At 44.4% G+C, this 17,854-nt stretch overlaps 3 protein-coding genes and 1 long non-coding RNA gene across 5 annotated transcripts in view; 2 read left to right on the plus strand and 2 right to left on the minus strand.

The window, feature by feature from the left end:
• The window catches only part of LOC114438429 (formin-like protein 13), a 30,737-nt gene extending 29,573 nt beyond the window's left edge, over positions 1-1,164 (minus strand). The window contains exons 1-2 of the mRNA XM_028409769.1: positions 981-1,164; positions 272-400 (exon numbers count right to left, since the gene is read on the minus strand). Of these exons, the coding sequence (XP_028265570.1) occupies positions 272-400; positions 981-1,052 (201 nt within the window). The 5' untranslated portion in view covers positions 1,053-1,164. The remainder of the gene's footprint in view (positions 1-271; positions 401-980) is intronic.
• Positions 1,165-2,833: 1,669 nt separating this feature from the next.
• Positions 2,834-10,610, plus strand: cd40 (CD40 molecule, TNF receptor superfamily member 5). 2 transcript variants are annotated; one of them, XM_028409770.1, is made up of 9 exons: positions 2,834-3,060; positions 3,650-3,734; positions 5,478-5,600; positions 5,682-5,828; positions 5,910-6,003; positions 7,055-7,113; positions 9,771-9,860; positions 9,954-9,985; positions 10,177-10,610. In XM_028409770.1, exons 1-9 carry the CDS (start codon positions 3,001-3,003, stop codon positions 10,423-10,425), a joined length of 939 nt encoding a protein of 312 aa, XP_028265571.1. In that variant the 5' UTR covers positions 2,834-3,000; the 3' UTR covers positions 10,426-10,610. The 2 variants fall into 2 exon arrangements, with proteins under 2 accessions (XP_028265571.1, XP_028265572.1); XM_028409771.1 differs by having other exon boundaries at positions 3,653-3,734.
• Positions 10,611-10,686: 76 nt separating this feature from the next.
• LOC114438862 (uncharacterized) overlaps positions 10,687-17,854 on the plus strand; it is a 29,131-nt gene continuing 21,963 nt past the window's right edge. Inside the window, exons 1-2 of the long non-coding RNA XR_003671001.1 lie at positions 10,687-10,919; positions 11,178-11,238. This is a non-coding gene — a long non-coding RNA (uncharacterized LOC114438862). The remainder of the gene's footprint in view (positions 10,920-11,177; positions 11,239-17,854) is intronic.
• irx7 (iroquois homeobox 7) lies at positions 11,716-12,925 on the minus strand. The gene is made up of 2 exons (XM_028410476.1): positions 12,696-12,925; positions 11,716-12,545 (listed from the first exon to the last, which is right to left on the minus strand). Exons 1-2 carry the CDS (start codon positions 12,909-12,911, stop codon positions 11,808-11,810), a joined length of 954 nt encoding a protein of 317 aa, XP_028266277.1. The 5' UTR covers positions 12,912-12,925; the 3' UTR covers positions 11,716-11,807.

Below are 17,854 nucleotides of genomic sequence, written 5' to 3' on the forward strand. Positions count from 1 at the left end.
ATTTGAAGAATTTTGGCATACTGGCTGACCCACTCAGAATCTCCAGGGTCGAGTCAGGTCCCATAAGGTCTGACTTAGGCCCTCCATAAAGAGTCAGTGGTTCACGCCTTAAACACCCCTAGGCCCCGGGCTGGGGTCGGGTAAAGGTCCACTGTTTTGGACATTTTGCTCTGAATGTTGACATATTAGCAGTTTCATGCTTGGAGCTCATGTCGGGCTGTTGCTGTGCAGGTTACAGGTTGTGTTGTGTACGGGGGTTTGGGTAAAGTACCTCCTCGGTCAGAGTCTTCTGCTTCAGCAGCTGCTCCTGGCCCTCCCTGGCCTGGTTCAGAGCGTCGTCGATGGAGATCTCTCCGTTCTTCACCCTGTTCATGATGCTCAGCTGCATCTCATTGCTCAGCTGAAAGTGCAACAGATGATCAGAGGTTCATGTGCATATTTAAGAGGAAAGAAGTTTGATGTTTTCCACAAAATGCATCAAACAGAACAAATCAATAACTTATAATAACATTACAGAACCTTTAAAGCCCCCCCCCCCCCCCACTGTCTCAGTGAATATCTGAGTGCATGCTGATAGCTGATCGGACACATGGAAGTGATACTTCACAAACCGCCGTGCTGGGCTGACAGGAACCTGCTGTGTTGTACGGTCAGGATGTGCATCTGGCTGTGAATGGAGCGCAGCCCCTCTGTAAATCTGTCATTGTCTGTCACATTTCTGAGTAAATAAGTTCTTCAAACGTGGGGAACTACTGACAGAGGGGAAGCCGCTTTGAATTGAGGAAGTAAAAAATGAACGGGAGAAAATAAAGTGAACCAAAACTCGGCCTCGGGCCGCTGCACGGCCCTGCTGGGGGCTGAGTTCTCTGGAACTGTGAAGATGTTTCTTAGTGACTCATCTGCAGGAGGCATTGATGGTAACACTGCTGTGACCACATCTTACCGCCTGTTGCTGTCTGGTTTCTGAGCTGGACTCTTACCTGCGGCATGGCTCCAATGTACCAGTCCGCTCTGGACTGACTGTCCTTCTTCTTCGATCCTAAAGTTGGCATCACGTCTGTTTAGAGTTCACACAAATCCATGCAATGAAAACAAAAACGATCTGCGCCCCTGGAACTCTTCCTCAGACAGCTGCGCCTTCCTGTGTTCGCCTCACTCAGACCTGTTTCCCTGACTGAGGAGAAGAGGGAAAGAACTGCTGTGATTTGTTCTGCTTCCACCACCGCCCACTTTCAGCTCACTTCTTCCAGGTAAGGCAGTCTGTCCGGTGCTGAGACACTCCCACAGCTGCACACAGCAGCTTTTCCAGTCTGTGCACATGTCCTCACTTGCAGGACAGCATGTCTCAGCCGCCTGTTTCCAGCAGAGAGCGCTGTGGCTGACTTCATGTCCACTAAAAGGAGCCTGTGTCTCTCCTCTTCCTGCTTTGGACAATAATGTAATATCACTCATTTGTATTAATCCCAGTATCAATAAAAAACATGATTGATTTCATTGATATGCTTAAACAGGCTAGAATGAGGTAGAAGCTAAGCTAATGGTTGCTAAGGGCCCACTACACCATCATAGGGTACCTACATAGGGTACATAACTGGGTGGCTTTTTTAATACTACTTATTTGAATACTTTGTCAACACTTTACTTAAAACTTTTTTTCTTATATTGTTGCCCACAAACTGTTTATTCTGCTACTACCAGTGAAATGTGAGGGTAATTTGTGTGTACAAGATAAAAATGTCTACACAGGAAATACTGTCATAAAAACACAGAGGAGAGAAAAAAGGAAGCACCTGAATAAGAGCGCAGACACAGAAACACCACGGTGTTGTGATTTTCCCAGTGTGGTGTTTTCCTGGACACACTTTTCAGGAGAATTCTGTGACTGTTACCAGCATTTAATGTTAAATAGCAGGAAGTAGATGAAGGAAGAAGTTTCAGAGTCACTTCAAATAAAAAAAACGCTGCTTGTCACCTGCCTTTGCCGTAATGAACAGATTAAGAGCGCAACTAGAAGAAATGCTCCCTTTTACCTGCTTTGCCGTAATGACCAGATTAAGAGCGCAGCAGAATCTGACGCGCAGGTGCTTTGGTTGAGTTCTGAGTGAATAAACTAGCAGCACCACCTCAGGCTCAGTTCTCACATGTGTAAATGGGTTCGGTTTACACCATGGGAATCCCCCTTCCTTACCAGAGAATCGGTGTGGCTATAGGAACAATGAAAACAATAAATATCAGCATATTTATCTGTTTGTAAAGATACTAAATTACTTTTTAAATTCCTTTTTTAACCATAGTCATGAGGACTAGCTGGGACCTTTTACAGGTGTTTGACCCAGAACATGGTGTTTCTGATCCTATTAATGACTTTAATATTTGTCACGTTTTGTGACACGTTGTAAATATTCCATGTATTTCCTCACAGAAAAAGCATTGTATATTACAGATTTTTATTTTTATATATATGTTCAATTTAAAAACACAAAAAGCAACAGCAATGATTCAACTTGTTTATTACATATGTGTAAGAACAGAGTAAAGTGCAAATGACATAAAAACACATTCATTACTAGGCCTATAGTTTTTACCTTTCTGATCATACTTCTTTTATTTTAGAGACAGTGGTGGATTATTTTAGAGACAGTGGTGGATTATTTTAGAGACAGTGGTGGATTATTTTAGAGACAGTGGTGGACATGTGTGTGTTTCTGAGCTCCACTCCTTTGTGATGTGTGTGCGTGTTGTTTCAGGTTCTGGGCTTTTTTAAAGAGCACAGTGACAGACCCACTCTCAGAGACTTTTACAGGAAATGGTCAGTGACGGAGGAGGAAAGCCCCACGCACGCGTGGCTCCTCCCTGCGGCTCGTTTAAGAAGGAGTCCACACACACACACACACACACGTAGAACTGATGAAGCTGCTTGGATGAGCAGCGAGACGTCTTCAATTAAACTCTTCAAGTCCAGACTTCTCGCTTCAACCTGTGGAGGTAGAAACACGCAACATGCTGCGACAACCGCTCAGCGGGTTTTCCTGCGTGCTGCTCGCAGTGTGCGCTCTGATGGTGAGTACACGATTCCTGAGTGTTGGTGTGTGTATGTTTCGACCTGTTACAGTGGCTCTGCCTGCTGGTTGGTGCCTTCTTGTTGTGTTGTTGTAAGATAAGACTATTTATTCCATCCGTCGGTCTCTTTGATATCGTTTTATTGATGATTTAAACACATATTTGTGTAAAAAAAACTGCGCAATATTGTGTGTCAAGGCTACGCCCCGGCACACTTTCACTTTCGATTTCCACGCACGCACACACACACTCACACTGCGGTGGACTGTGAATCTCAGTGCACGGTGTAATTAATAGCACAAATGTTGCATCGTAAGAAACTAAAGGAACAATGGAAGCAGGGCAGCAGCCTGAATGTTCGGGACTTTCCACAACGCCCCTCTTACTGCGGCTCTGAGGAAGTGAACAAACTGTCATCACACACACACACACACAGAAACACAGAGAAACACACACACACTCACTCACACAGACACACACACAGAAACACAGAGAAACACACACACACTCACTCACACAGACACACACACAGAAACACAGACACACTGTAAACCTCTTCATTTATGCGGAGCCCCTTTTTACCTTTCAGCAGAGGAGCGCAGCTCAGCCAGCCTGTGACCCTGTGACTCAGTACGTGGATAATACTGATGGGTGCTGCAGAATGTGTCCTCCAGGTACCTCTTCCTCTTATTTTATTACTGATGTGATGAAGGTTTGGTGGAAACAGAGTGTTTGTGTGTTTTTATTTTGAGGCAGTGACTCATCGTGATGCTGAAAGGGAACACTTCCCCCTTTAAAACGTACTTTAAGACAAACCATCTAACCGCTTTTCCCATAATCTTAATCTGTAGTTTTTAATACCTAATCTTAATCTGTAGTTTTTAATGCCTAATCTTAATCTGTAGTTTTTAATGCCTAATCTTAATCTGTAGTTTTTAATGCATAACTCCATCCCTGGACATTTAACAATGAGTAAAAATAAAGCAGCGTCAGGGGACGTGAACCTTCGACTCTTACCTGACAGCCCGGGCACTGCCTGTGCCTTCACTGTGCCTTTGAATATGGACTTCAGCGGCTGTATCGGCCCTGTGTCTGATGTGTGGTTGACATCATGTGTTCAGCATTAACGTAACCATGTGTTCTATTTGTTGGCTGTATTACTGACTTTATGTGGGTGGTGTTTTTTCATCAGGATGGGGGAGGGAGGGTTTTTTTTAACTCTAACGTTGGACTCCTTCACTCACACCTCATGTTGAAAGTTCCAGAGAACACTGAGCTAATGCAAATATAACACTCAGAACCACCTCCAGGATGTGATCTGCTTGATCAGTCATGAGAACAGGCCACACCTGGACGTGCCACTGCTTCAACAGCCTTACATTAAACTTTAAATTAAAGCAGAAACCTCGGCTTTGCTCAGCGTAGCTCCATCATCTGAGTGTGTCACTGATGCAGTCTGGCAGTGGAGTACAATGACCATTGAAGGTCTTAAACAACAATAGAGATGTTTCCTTTTACTTTCACTTTAGCCCCTCGCAGACTGAGCCTCTCCCCCTTCAATCTGTCTGTGTGAGCTCTGTGTCTGCATGCGATCATGTTGCCACATCAGACAGGTGTAAGGTTACAAACAGGAACAAACAAGAGCAGGCCTCTGTTGTTGTTGTTAAAGACCTCTCGTATGCCAGTTATAGAGGGTACGCACAGACGTCACAACACCACCTCTGAGCCACCAGCAACACATGGCTGCCCACAGTAGGAAAACTTTAAAAACAGAAGTAAAACTGTCAAAAGGTCGATCAACAGTGAACCTACTGAAAACCTCCATCAACACTGACATGCAGTCGTAGTCGGGGTGCAGCGGGTGTACCAGTAATTATTATTCATTTGTTTCCAACCCTTATGACATACATCTGTGTTATTAGCACCTATATAGTGATGATCACAAACAAACATTTTAACGTATTAAGCAGAAAAAATCTGATTTCTCATTATCATCTCATTATCATGATGATATTTAATAGACAAGTCATCAACATTTAACCGCAGTCGTGTCAGGAGTGTCAGACTGATGTTCCAGCTGCTGGGTTCCACTTGGTTCCACTTGGTTCTTGTGGAATCTGTTTGTACAGTCAGTCAAACAGCAGCTCTTCTACCAGACTGCAGTACAGACTCGGTGTTAACACAGCAGCCTGAACCCTCTGTGGGAGAACAAAGATGGCTGACTGCCACCACACAGTCCGGCTGACCCTCCAGAAGCTTGCTGGGGTTCCACTTGGAACCAGGCCTCTGTCTGAAGGGTGTGATGTGGAGCCTCACACTTCCAGGGTTCACATTTGGTCTTAACTCATCAGAACAGGTTAAAGCACTGACACACGGTGGTATATTCTATATTTTACTGTGAACCACTTGTCTTTCAGGCACCAGTATGACGTCTCTCAGCACCTGTACTGAACCTAACTGCAGTCCATGTGGCAACAACGAATATCAGGACAAATACACAACTGAGCAAAAGTGCACACTCCAGCCGTACTGTGACCCGAGTAAGACCTAAATATTGATGTTCTCAGTTACTAGTTTGCCTCTGTGCATCCTCCAACCAGAGTCTGTTTCCCTTTTTACAGATAAAAACTTCAAGGCCGCGGTCCACACCAGCAAGAAATCCCGCACCACCTGCCTGTGTGAAGAGGGATTCCACTGCTCCAGTAAGGAGTGCATCACCTGCATCCCACACACAAGCTGCCCACCAGGAGAAGGGGCTGTTTCAATAGGTACGCCTCACCTTTTCTTAAATGCCCTGTTTTTAAGGATGAGTTTTGTTTGTTCTCGCCTCATGTTTAAGTCCCTTTCAGGCGACCACGCCCATGACACCGTGTGTAAGGAGTGTCCAGAAGGATCCTTTTCAGATGAATCCTCCTGGAGCGGTGCCTGTAAGCAGTGGACAGTGTGAGTATACCTACATGAAGTGACACACAAAGACAATACTAACACTGTCACAATATATATACTTAGTAATGGTAGTGTGAATAAGAAGAAGACCGAGGCCCTGGCTAGAGGATGTGTGCATCTGCAGTGTTAGGTGTGAAGTGATAAATGATAAAGTGCTGCACAGTCTGCAGAGCAGCAGCCATGATATCTGCTTGTTATTCCGTAACAGTACAAGTTAAGAGAAAGTCCTAAGTACTTTTAAATGCACTTAAAGTATTTAAAGTAAAAGTTCTCACACAGTGAGCTGTCTCAGGCGGTGATGTAGCTCCTGGTGGTGCTTCTGCCTCTACAGATGTCTCTACTAGTGAATCCCTGCCAGCAGCTCTGCTCTTTGAGGCCCACACAGAATGTATTGAATGTACTGTATCCACCAGTCGTTTCTGGGCCCTCTAAACCCAAACAGTGCCCCCTGGTGGTTCAGTTCAGTGCAGATTGACCGTGGATCCATGTTTAATGGTCAGGTTAGCTGCAGAGGACAGGACAATAAGGGTTTATCTGTGGCCCCAGTGGCCTAATGGATGGCTGTTTTTACTTTATTCATCCCATTATAAGAATGTTAGACTTTCATTCAGGATCATCGCAGCACGGTAGCTGGAGTCACCAGGACAAGCCTCTCTGTCCACACATCCCATTCTCAGCCGTTCAAAGGTGACAACAAGAAGCCGCTCATGACCTTCTTACATGCTAACTGCTATCAGCTAGCTTTAAAAGATGCTGACTGACAGGTGGCTCATCCAAACACCTGCTAAGTATTAGTCTGTAAGTGCCTGTCCTCTGCAAAGCCAGGAGCAAACATGTTGAAGGCTGTGCCCCTAAAACAGCTGCAGCAAGGTGACAAATCAATAAGAAAACACCAAATGACTAAGTCATGTCAGTGTGGACGCTGCCGGCGCCTGCAGAGGCCCAGCTGGCACTCTTTGAATGTTGTCATAGTGCTGAGTTCATTCTTCAGGACAGAAAACCTCCTGCATCCTCATCATTTCAATAATGTGATGTTATTTTTTTGCAGGTGTAAGACCGGATTCTACGTTTCCCAACGCGGAACAGCTAGGTCTGACAACACATGTGGTGAGTTGTGCGTGGGAAGGTGAACTGTTGAAGGTTTCTCACTTTTCTCCTGCAGCTGTGCGGTTAGATGTGATTACTGAATCTGAAACCGCTGCTGTACGGATCCTCTGCCTGTGGTGGTTTGTGGTTTCCAGTGTGTTGTTGACAGCTTTCATTTGTCACACTGTTTACACCTGTGTGCTGCATTGGCTTAACAAGGACTTAGCCCCTTTTATCCTCAAATAGATGACAGATGTGAATATATGTGCGCGTATTTCCAGTGGTGGAGGAAGGACTGAAGCTCGGTACTCAAGTAAAAGTACAATTACCCAGCAAGATACACTCAACAAAAATATAAACGCAACACTTTTGTTTTTGCTCCCATGTTTCATGAGATGGACTTGAAGATCTAAACTTCATTCCAGATACACAATATTACCATTCCTCTCAAACATTGTTCACAAATCTGTCTAAATGTGTGATAGTGAGCACTTCTGCTTTGCTGAGATAATCCATCCCACCTCACAGGTGTGCCACATCAAGATGCTGATCTGACATCATGATTAGTGCACAGGTGTACCTCAAACTGCCCACAATAAAAGGCCACCCTGAAATGTGCAGTTTTGTCTCACAGCAAAATGCCACAGATGCCACAAGCATTGAGGGAGCGTGCAATTGGCATGCTGACAGCAGGAATGTCAACCAGATCTGTTGCTCGTGCATTGAATGTTCATTTCTCCACCATAAGCCGTCTCCAAAGGCGTTTCAGAGAATATGGCAATACATCCAACCGGCCTCACAACCGCAGACCACGAGTAACCACACCAGCCCAGGACCTCCACATCCAGCAGGTTCACCTCCGAGATCGTCTGAGACCAGCCACTCAGACAGCTGCTGAAACAATTGGTTTGCATAACCAAACAATTTCTGCACAAACTGTCAGAAACCGTCTCAGGGAAGCTCAACTGCATGCTCGTCATCCTCATCGGGGTCTTAACCTGACTCCAGATCGTCGCCGTAACAGACTTGAGTGGGCAAATGCTCACATTCGATGGCGTCTAGCACGTTGGAGAGGTGTTCTCTTCACGGATGAATCTCGGTTTACATTGTTCAGGGCAGATGGCAGACAGCGTGTGTGGCGTCGTGTGGGTGAGCGCTTTGCTGATGTCAATGTTGTGGATCGAGTGGCCCATGGTGGTGATGGGGTCATGGTATGGGCAGGCATCTGTTATGGACGAAGAACACAGGTGCATTTTATTGATGGCATTTTGAATGCACAGAGATACCGTGATGAGATCCTGAGGCCCATTGTTGTGCCATACATCCATGAACATCACCTCATGTTTCAGCAAGATAATGCACGGCCCCATGTTGCAAGGATCTGTACACAATTCTTGGAAGCTGAAAATGTCCCAGTTCTTGCATGGCCAGCATACTCACCGGACATGTCACCCATTGAACATGTTTGGGATGTGCTTGACCGGCGTATACGACAGCGTGCACCAGTTCCCACTAATATCCAGCAACTTCGCACAGCCATTGAAGAGGAGTGGACCAACATTCCACAGGCCACAATAGACAATCTGATAAACTAAAGATGTGTTGCACTGCATGAGGCAAATGGTGGTCACACCAGATACTGACTGGTTCTGAGTCCCCAGACCGCCAATAAAGCAGAAACAAAATGCACATTTCAGGGTGGCCTTTTATTGTGGGCAGTTTGAGGTACACCTGTGCACTAATCATGATGTCAGATCAGCATCTTGATGTGGCACACCTGTGAGGTGGGATGGATTATCTCAGCAAAGCAGAAGTGCTCAGTAACACACATTTAGACAGATTTGTGAACAATGTTTGAGAGGAATGGTAATATTGTGTATCTGGAATGAAGTTTAGATCTTCAAGTCCATCTCATGAAACATGGGAGCAAAAACAAAAGTGTTGCGTTTATATTTTTGTTGAGTGTATATACTCAGTAAAAGTGGAAGTGCTGCATCAACAATCCTACTTAAGTAAAAGTCTTAAGTACTTTTAAATGTACTTAAAGTATTCAAAGTAAAAGTACTCACACACTGAATATATATGATTGATTTCCAAAGGATATGAACAGGTTAAAATAATCAAAGTAAAATGGAGCATGTGTAGTTAATGTCCATGTTCAGAAGCAGCTGTGGACAGGTCTGTGTGTCATGAGGCAGGCTGTGGGCATCAAGTGAACAGAGAGGCTGCTGATAACAAACAGGCATTCAGCATGTTTACTGTGTCAGTGTTCCTGCTGTAGATTCATGTGATGATTCATGTTCATCATTCATGGATGGACCTGTGTTAGCAGACAGCAGCTAACTAGTTAGCACACTGAGCCAGAGCACCGGCATCATGACTGAGGCTCATTATAGAAACACAGCTGCAGCGTGACACCACCTCCATGCAGAGTCTGACCTCACATCAGTCCACACTGTGTTCATCACATGGAACAAGGAACTACAGACAGTGGAGACATGTAGTGGAGGAGAAAGGATGAGCTGTTATTTTTACTGAAGTACAGTAGAAATACATAAAAAGCTACTTAAGTACAGTAACTAAGTACAAATACCACTGCATATTTCACAAATAGAAATACGATGTAAGTAGCTGCAGCAGGATTTGAGTGTAATCAGTCTTTTTCTTTGTTTTTGCAGTGGAATCGGGGCCTTCTCCAGCTGCGTATGTTGTGCCTATCCTGGTGATAATGTCACTTCTGGTGGCAGTTGGGGTTTTTCTCTGCAAAGGTATGCTGTGCATTCAAAATATTAAAAGAGTTCCAGTGATGCAGTGATACTACCCTGATCCTAATACTCTGTCTTTGCTTCTTCTCACACCAGTTAAACCAGAACTCTTCAAAAGAGTGGCAAAGGTAAGCCTGACGTTTGTCTCTCATCCACAGGAAACAACTTTGACAGGGTAGAATTGTAACTAAATATGCTTGAAAGCACCAACCTCCAGCAAGCTAAATAAAAAACAATCTGAGGCAGGATAACAGGCAGACCAGGGACCGAGTTCTGGGCCCTGTCATAAGTCACATCACATCCTGTCTGACTCTTACAGTGCTGTATGAAGTCAACACATCTGCCCATAGAAGCCGAGCAAGACCCCGAAGCCCCCATCAGGATTGAACGTATCACACCTGAGGAGAACGAGGATGACGACAGCATCCTGACGGGCGTTCCTTTAACCGATAACGGGAACGTGCTGGTGCAGGAGAACGGGAAACTAGAGCAGCTGTCCCGGCAGGAGTCACAAACGGAATGTTCCCAAGTGTGTTATAATGTGGTCTCTGATGTACAGAGCAGATAAATATGTATATAAGTGTAAGATGTGATGAAGGCGGTGATGTCATTTAATGAGCGTGTCATACTGTGAGACTCTGGGTGTTCGTAGCACTTTTAGTGACTTCTTGTTTTTAAAAATCTGTGAAGACGCATGTAAATACTGTTTGTTTTGTTTCTACTTGCATTAAAATGTGTCCCCATTAAGATGCTTATCTTTTCTTTTCCTGACAAAAAGTGAGCCACTTCCCATCATGCATTTCGGGTGATGTTACAGGAAGTAAGCGCTAACCTGGAGGCTACAGTGAAGGTGTGTTGAAGCTGTAAGACCTGTAGCTAGCTAGAAAGGATGAGTTACTAGCAGCTGCTGTTTGTAGTTAGTTGTGGTTTAAGTTACGTTTAAGCTAAAGAAACTTTAAGTGGTGAATTATCGACGACGTTTGGAGTTTTCTGTGAATGATGAGCGGATCCACAGACGTTTGTGCGTGATGGACGTCGGGACGGATGAGCTGCTGTGGACGTGTAAGTCAACGCTGCATCCAAAACTTATGTGTTTTGTATGAACAGTAGTTTAGCTTTGAACGTCTCATTCGGAGGCGCACAGGTGTGTTAATGACGTGTGTGTGGCTCAGTGGGATAACCTGTGCTGTAGTGTCTCTTCTTGTCCTCGTGGGGGCGCTAGAAGCTCGCTGTGCACACTCTTCACTGCAGCATTTCATGCTATGACTAAACAGTGGATTTCTAATAAAGTGACTGAACGCTGCCTTCTGCTGTTTGCAGGGATTAGCATGGAAAGGCCCCTCCAGGAGCCCCATCACTCTCCATCTGTGGATTAATGGAGGTAGGCCCTTTTGGAATTCACATGGAAATCAGTGTGATTGATAGAGACTCCAAAACAACACCTTTAACGGAGCTGCCGCTGTGTAATCTTTAAGGGGAATTTCATAGTTATGGAGAGTACTTTAAAGAAGCCATTGTAATGGTTAATGGCGGGGATTATCCAGCAACAAGTCGAAACCTGTTTAAGGAAGGTTTAGCCATGGGCTTGATATGCAAATGAACCTATTGTTTCTGCTCCATTTACAGGAACAATCCGACTCAAAGGATAGTCTGTAATATGAAATCAAATGTCTGAATATCCTACACAGATGCGTATGATTTGAAGTCAAATACAAATCAGTCAAAATTTCGCTAGAAGTTTATTTAAGCAAAAATATTTCTTCGTGATTCGACAAAGGAAACATAATTTACAACGCAGTGGTGGAAAAATACATCTACACTTATTTACAATACCACAACATCTTTGGTCTGACGACATTATTTCGTTGCAAACATCAGGGCGTCCCTGAGGTTTGAAGTTTAAAGTGCAAAAGGGAAAAATGAGTCTTTTATTTGTGTCTAAAAACCAGCTTAGACAAGTTCATGAGCGGTGTAACACGGAGGAACAAACAGCCCGTTTCTGGAGGCCCAGTCCGCCCACAGCCTCCCGGCCGGGTGGTACGCGCTGTCCAGGGGTTTCTTCACAGTCTCTGAGGTGGCGGTCTCTGCCAGCGACCAGATTTTTGGTTTCTGGCTGACTGTGTTTTCTTTACTGTCCAAAGCTGAGTGCTCAGAGTCTTTCTTGTCTTCGTGCGCGCTGCTTGCCTGCTGCGCCATCTCCAAGCGCGCGTCCACAGGTGCGTCCAGGGCGCCCTCCACCTGCTCAGCGGCGTCCGCGCTGTCAGTGTGAGGCTCTGCCTCATCGCGCTCATCCACATGACACTTCTGTGTCAGAGGACTGTCGTCTTCGTCACTCTCGCCCTCGTGCTCCTCCTCCTCATCCTCCTCGTCTGACTTCCCCTTAGACGCCCAGCTGACCCGGTTCTCCTTCTTCAGGCGGCGCCGTGCGTTGGCGAACCAGGTGGAGACCTGCGTCAGGCTCATTTTAGTGATGATGGCGAGCATGATCTTCTCCCCCTTGGTGGGATATGGGTTCTTCAGGTGCTCGTTCAGCCAGGCCTTTAGCGCCCCGGTGCTCTCTCGGGTGGCCACCTTGGCGACCCTGCCCGGGTCCTCGGCTGCTCCCGGGCGATATGGAGGGTAGTATGGCCCTCCGCGGGCCAGCAGAGCGTGGTGGTAGGAAGAGGCGGCTTTCAGGTCGAAGTTGTTCTGGAAAATAAAAAGAGGGGATGTTAGAACGAGCTGAGGGACCTTTGCGCACAATCTGTTGACTTTAGTACAACTTGGAGACTTTTGTCCGGGTTACTGTGGTAATGATCACCCTCTGGGACTAAGACACTCCGTGAATCATCAACTCACCATGTGTGCGACGTGCCTGTGGTGTGCATAGGGGATAAAGTTGTATCCCTGTAGTCCTGAGTATGTTATGGGAACTCCAGCTGCCATCGCTGCCAAATGCTGAGCCTGCTGCTGCACGCCCGGCGGGCACCCCAGCACCGGGATCTGATATCCAGTCGGCATGCTGATGTTCCTCTCCAAGAAGAAGTTGCCAAATCCAGTTTGCGATGCGGGCATCTTTCCTGCGTCCCAGCTAGTCTGAGTGTGAATGGCACATCCAGCCTGCTGGATCTATTTATACACACAGCTGCCAGTGTGAGGGGGAGAGGGGGAGGAGGGGGAGGGCCCACTGGTATTGACTGACAACTACGCTCAAAAGACCTACAGCTTTCACTGCGCAACAAATCCCATCAAAGAAGCCCTCCGCTGTTCCTTTTAGCGTGTTGGTGGAGAGGCTAAATATGTTGAAGCATCGCCGTGATTTCTGAGAACTTTCAATTCAAATGCAACTTTTCTTTAGAAGCGTCAATAGAAATTCAAAGAGTTGTCTTTATGGCACAAAAACCTAAAGTATTTTTTCCACAAATCCCCTGATTGGTCTTGATAATAGTAGAAGTATTTCGTTATAGCTCCATCTGTGTGTTTCATGTGTTCACCGTTTGATGTTTTTTTTTAAATGACGAATTTCACACTTCTTACGTCTCGCACTAATCGGCGGCGAGTTCAGAAAAAGGAGCTGAATTCAGTTAACATCATCCCGCCAGGCTCTGCTGTCACTTCTGACACTTCATCGGCTGCAGATCTGTCGTTGGGTGAATCTAATTACCCGTCTCCATGGCTTTAAATTACGCTAATATACAAAAACAGCAACTTTTACGCACGCATAAAAAGCACCAAAACGCACGCGTAAAAGTTTCCTTTTGGTTCATAATCGATAATATGGATGTAATAGTTATCGGTAAAGCTCAGCAGCCTCGCTGCAGAAGCTTATTGATTTATTTATTTATTGACTGAAGTGTAACAAACTGTCCTTCCACTGGTCGGATGGTTTTGTTTTGAGTGCTGCGCAACGTTTCAATGGCCCTAATTAAACGAGGTTAAGTGAAACAGGTGTTGACTAATGTATATGATAATTGTGAGATAACAGATGCTAATGCGTTTGTGTGTGTGTGTGTGGGGGGGGGGGGCAGAGATAAGAGGAGAAGATTACACTTCTTATTCTGCTGCATGTCCTTCAAAAGAGCCACAGTTCAGCTCAGTGTTTGTGTTTGTTGCAGCAACTTCATGCTTATTAACAATTTCAAAGGTCCTGCAATAAAATCTGCCTCTGGGAAGATGTGATGGTGATATGGTTGTTGGCAGCAGGGTTGATTCAACTTATTGACTGATTGATGTTTGTCCAGCTTCAAGGAGTCAACTATTGCACCATTATACTTTAATGTATCCGCCTGTCTCCAAATAATAAAACCTCTGATGGTTACAGAACAAGTATCTGCAGTTTCTCCAGAGAGGAACAGATTTCTATATATTTTAATGTTAATTAACATAGAGATCCTCCATCACTGTCTGTTACATGTTTAGACATAAACATCCACTATAGTCCTTTAACAGATACTAGTCACCAAACATATCAAAGTTTGACTTCTACACTTAAAGTATTGGTGATATTTACCTAAAGTATCCTTAACCTGTAACACTATTTTGGTATGTTTTTGGCATCATTAAGATTTTGAGCACAGAAATGTTATTTGTAGTGGAGGATTATTATCAAATTATTTTTATTGGGGCAGCAGTGGCGTGTTGTGTGTTCTTGGGCAAGACCCTAGCCTGTGGCGTGCCTTGCTAGTCATTGTATGACACTGCTTGGCAGCAGCCTTAAGCAATTTCCCTCTGGGATTACTAAAGTATCTAAAATAAAAAAAAAATAAAAATAAAAAATTTACTCAGGTAAAGACTAAACACTCCTGCCTAAAAACACAAGATGTGATTTAAGAATAATGTTAAATATTCATATTCTGCTGAATGTGCCCAAACTTTCCAGCAGATGCAAACTATCCAAGGAGCATTTTAATATTCAAAGTATAAAAAATTTGATCATTTTCTATCTCAAAATAAAATGTCTTTTTAAAAAGCTTCTTTAAAAAGACAGAATTGCAGACAGTATTTATCATTATCATTATCATTTATCATTAACATTTTTATGACCATTTTTAGACCAAAACAATAATGAAAAAATTAGTAAAAAAATGAGTGGACTATTGAATATAAGCCACATGTTGAGCCTGTCCCGTGCATTAGTTTAATATTTAGTTTATTATGATATTAAGGGCAGATTAAACAGATGTAAGGCCAGGAAAGCTGCTGGGGGTAACGGCAGGGGGGAAGAAAAAGAAGGTAGCAAAGGTGAAGGGATAGGAGGAATTTTGTTTGGGTGGGGTCCACAGAGCCTAAAGCAAATTTGTACAAGAGCAACAATGGATCAACTTGAGAGCAAAGAGGAGAAGGCTTATGGCATCAGTGCTCTACATCTGACAACACAAACAGCTCAGGGCGGCAGCCTTTGTCCCTCCTGTGGAACTTCTTTGCAGTCCCTTCCTCTTTTGGCAGCTTTGGTCACAATGCAGGTGTCGGCCCTGCTCTGACAGGTTTGGGTTGCGCTGTTTGCTGTTAGGATGTTGGTCGTTTACAGGAGAGGAGAGGAGAGTGGCCAAATGGAAGGGGATTGTCCTTCAGTGTACCCACACATAGATAGTACAAGATAGCACGGAGGATGGAAACAGGCTCTGATAACAGCCTGTGCTGAAACAGTGCCTCCTTTATCTACAAATCCTCCTTCACTAGAAGGCACTGAGCAGAACTTAAGTAAAGTATGACTCTGATTTAAGGTAAAATGCAAAATGACGGGGCGAGTTGGTCTAATAAACAGGCCGGGACAATAGGTGACCTCAATTTCAGGGCACCCCCCCTACCTGCAGCCTGACAAAGGGACTAAACATGCAATTAGAATAGCTCATAGGTAGGTGTGAACTACACGACAAAAGCCTCCAGAGAATCCACAGAGTCCGCGACACCTAGTGCTTGTTAGTTTATTTTTGTTGATACTTAAAAGAGAGAAAGTGGGCTGAGAGTCACAGCTTCTAAAGACCACCAGACAGAAATGTGTGTAAAGCTGTTAAACAATTCTCAGGTGGCTGAAACTGAACTGCAGATTTCCTCCTTGAGAAGCACTGACAGTCAATTGGCAACAACTGCATAATGGGGTCTGAGCAGAACTCTAATTTTCCTCCTTAATGGGATTTTCCTGGGGCACCAACACAAATGGAGAGATGTAAGCAAAGTGTGAATGTTATCAAGCTCTCCCACCTCTTTACTATCTGACCCCCTCCCTCCCAGACCCCCTTCCAGTCTTTGTCCTTTGTCATTACTCTTATCAGGGCCACTCTATCATTCTTTCAAAATAGTAGTGGCGCTGAAACCGCTTGCAAATGTAAGTATGTCTTTGTTTGGGGCCGGGTAGTGGCCCGCCTCCCAGCTCCCTCCTGGGTGCTGGCTGATTGACGGCCCTCCGCTGAGTGAGTGACAGGCGGCGTTGGTTTGCCCATGATGGGCCGGTGTGACAGCTGCTGCTGCTGCTGCTGGTGGTGGTGGTGTGTCCCCGTGTGTGTCAGGGCCCCGGTGGGTTGATGCTGGGGGCCCACCGGGATGCCTCAGCTAGAGGCCTGGCCCAGTTTGCAGGAGGCCGGGCAGAGCTGATCCCCGGTGTGCGCGTTGTTGCAGATTAGCTTGTTAGCAGGGCGTTTATGCAGTTTAGATGCACACATGTGATGCGTTGCACCAGTTTTCACTGCCTTCAAGTTGCACTAAAAATCAAATATTGATAGTTGTCCTTTGGCCTGCAGAGCTGATTATTGATTATTTTTGTCTCATTAAAAAGCACAAATTACAATTTATCCACTTTTAGTTTCAAAAAAGTCCTATTCAGACTAGGGGTGTGCGATTTGACGAGAAATGATCGTGAAGGATTTGAACGTGTCGGCGATCTGCCAGAACGGACAGATCGTTTTAACAGCTAATGACGTCACCAAAACAATAACGCAGGCATTTGATGAAGAGGCTCCATGAGGACTCCAGTAAACGGTGGACAGAGCTGACAGCAGCAGCTCCGTTTGTCCTTAGACATGATTCCCATGAAAGTTTGATCATTTGGTCTAAATCACATTGAACTTTAAGAGTTACTTAAGTCTCAATACTGTATTTACTGTTTAACCTTAGGAGGCACACTTCAGTCTGTTTAATGACTGTTGAATAAAACTTTACAGAACTACATTAGTCTTCTTTTAACCTATTTGAAATAAAACTTTATTTTGTTCTGTAATTGTTATTTAAATTTTCATGTTTATTAAAACTAATACTGAGTGCACGTTATCAGTTTACTTTTAGATCTACTGATAGTTTATGAGAAGTGACAGAGCAGCTACCTGAAGTCATTTACACAGAAACATGCAAATTAGTGTCAATGTAAAAAAAAAAACGTGATAAAAACGTTTTAAATAATTTAGTGTATAAAGTGAAGAAAACATAATGAGTCCCTGTGTTCCACCTGAACATATTATGATGCATCATAATTACTGGTTACTGCCAAATATTCACATTGTGAATCAAGTATTTGGAAATCCTGTGCTTAGATCTCGATGTCCTGCTTTGGTGTAGCTCAAGATATGAATCTAGGACCTCCTGTGTTCTTCCTTATCTGGATTGTTTTGTCATGAGTTGCAGGCATCTGGAAAGATTTCTGCCTACGAGGCTTAAAAAATAAATAAGGGTTGTTAAGTCTCCTAATTGTACTGAATGTCCTGGCAAAAATATAAACAGCAAATATCTCAAATATCAGGGAAGATATGAATATTTTAGGCTAAACTGTCTCTTCAGCCCTTCATATTCACCATTAATGCAGGATAATGTATTACTGGGGGCTCCTTTTATAACGTGCATCATGTTCACGTCTCCACCCTGCACATGTATGCTAACAGTAGGCAGTAATGGGCTGCAGCTGCTTCTTAATAAAATGTCTTGTTTTATGCACAGATACTCTGAACAAACTGAAGTTCATGCATCCATTATTTTTCCTGTAAGCCTCACAGAGAGCAGCTAATGAGGTTATTGGGCATCTGTGACATGAC

Source organism: Parambassis ranga, chromosome 7 (assembly GCF_900634625.1).
Source record: "Parambassis ranga chromosome 7, fParRan2.1, whole genome shotgun sequence".
Lineage (NCBI taxonomy): Eukaryota > Metazoa > Chordata > Actinopteri > Ambassidae > Parambassis > Parambassis ranga.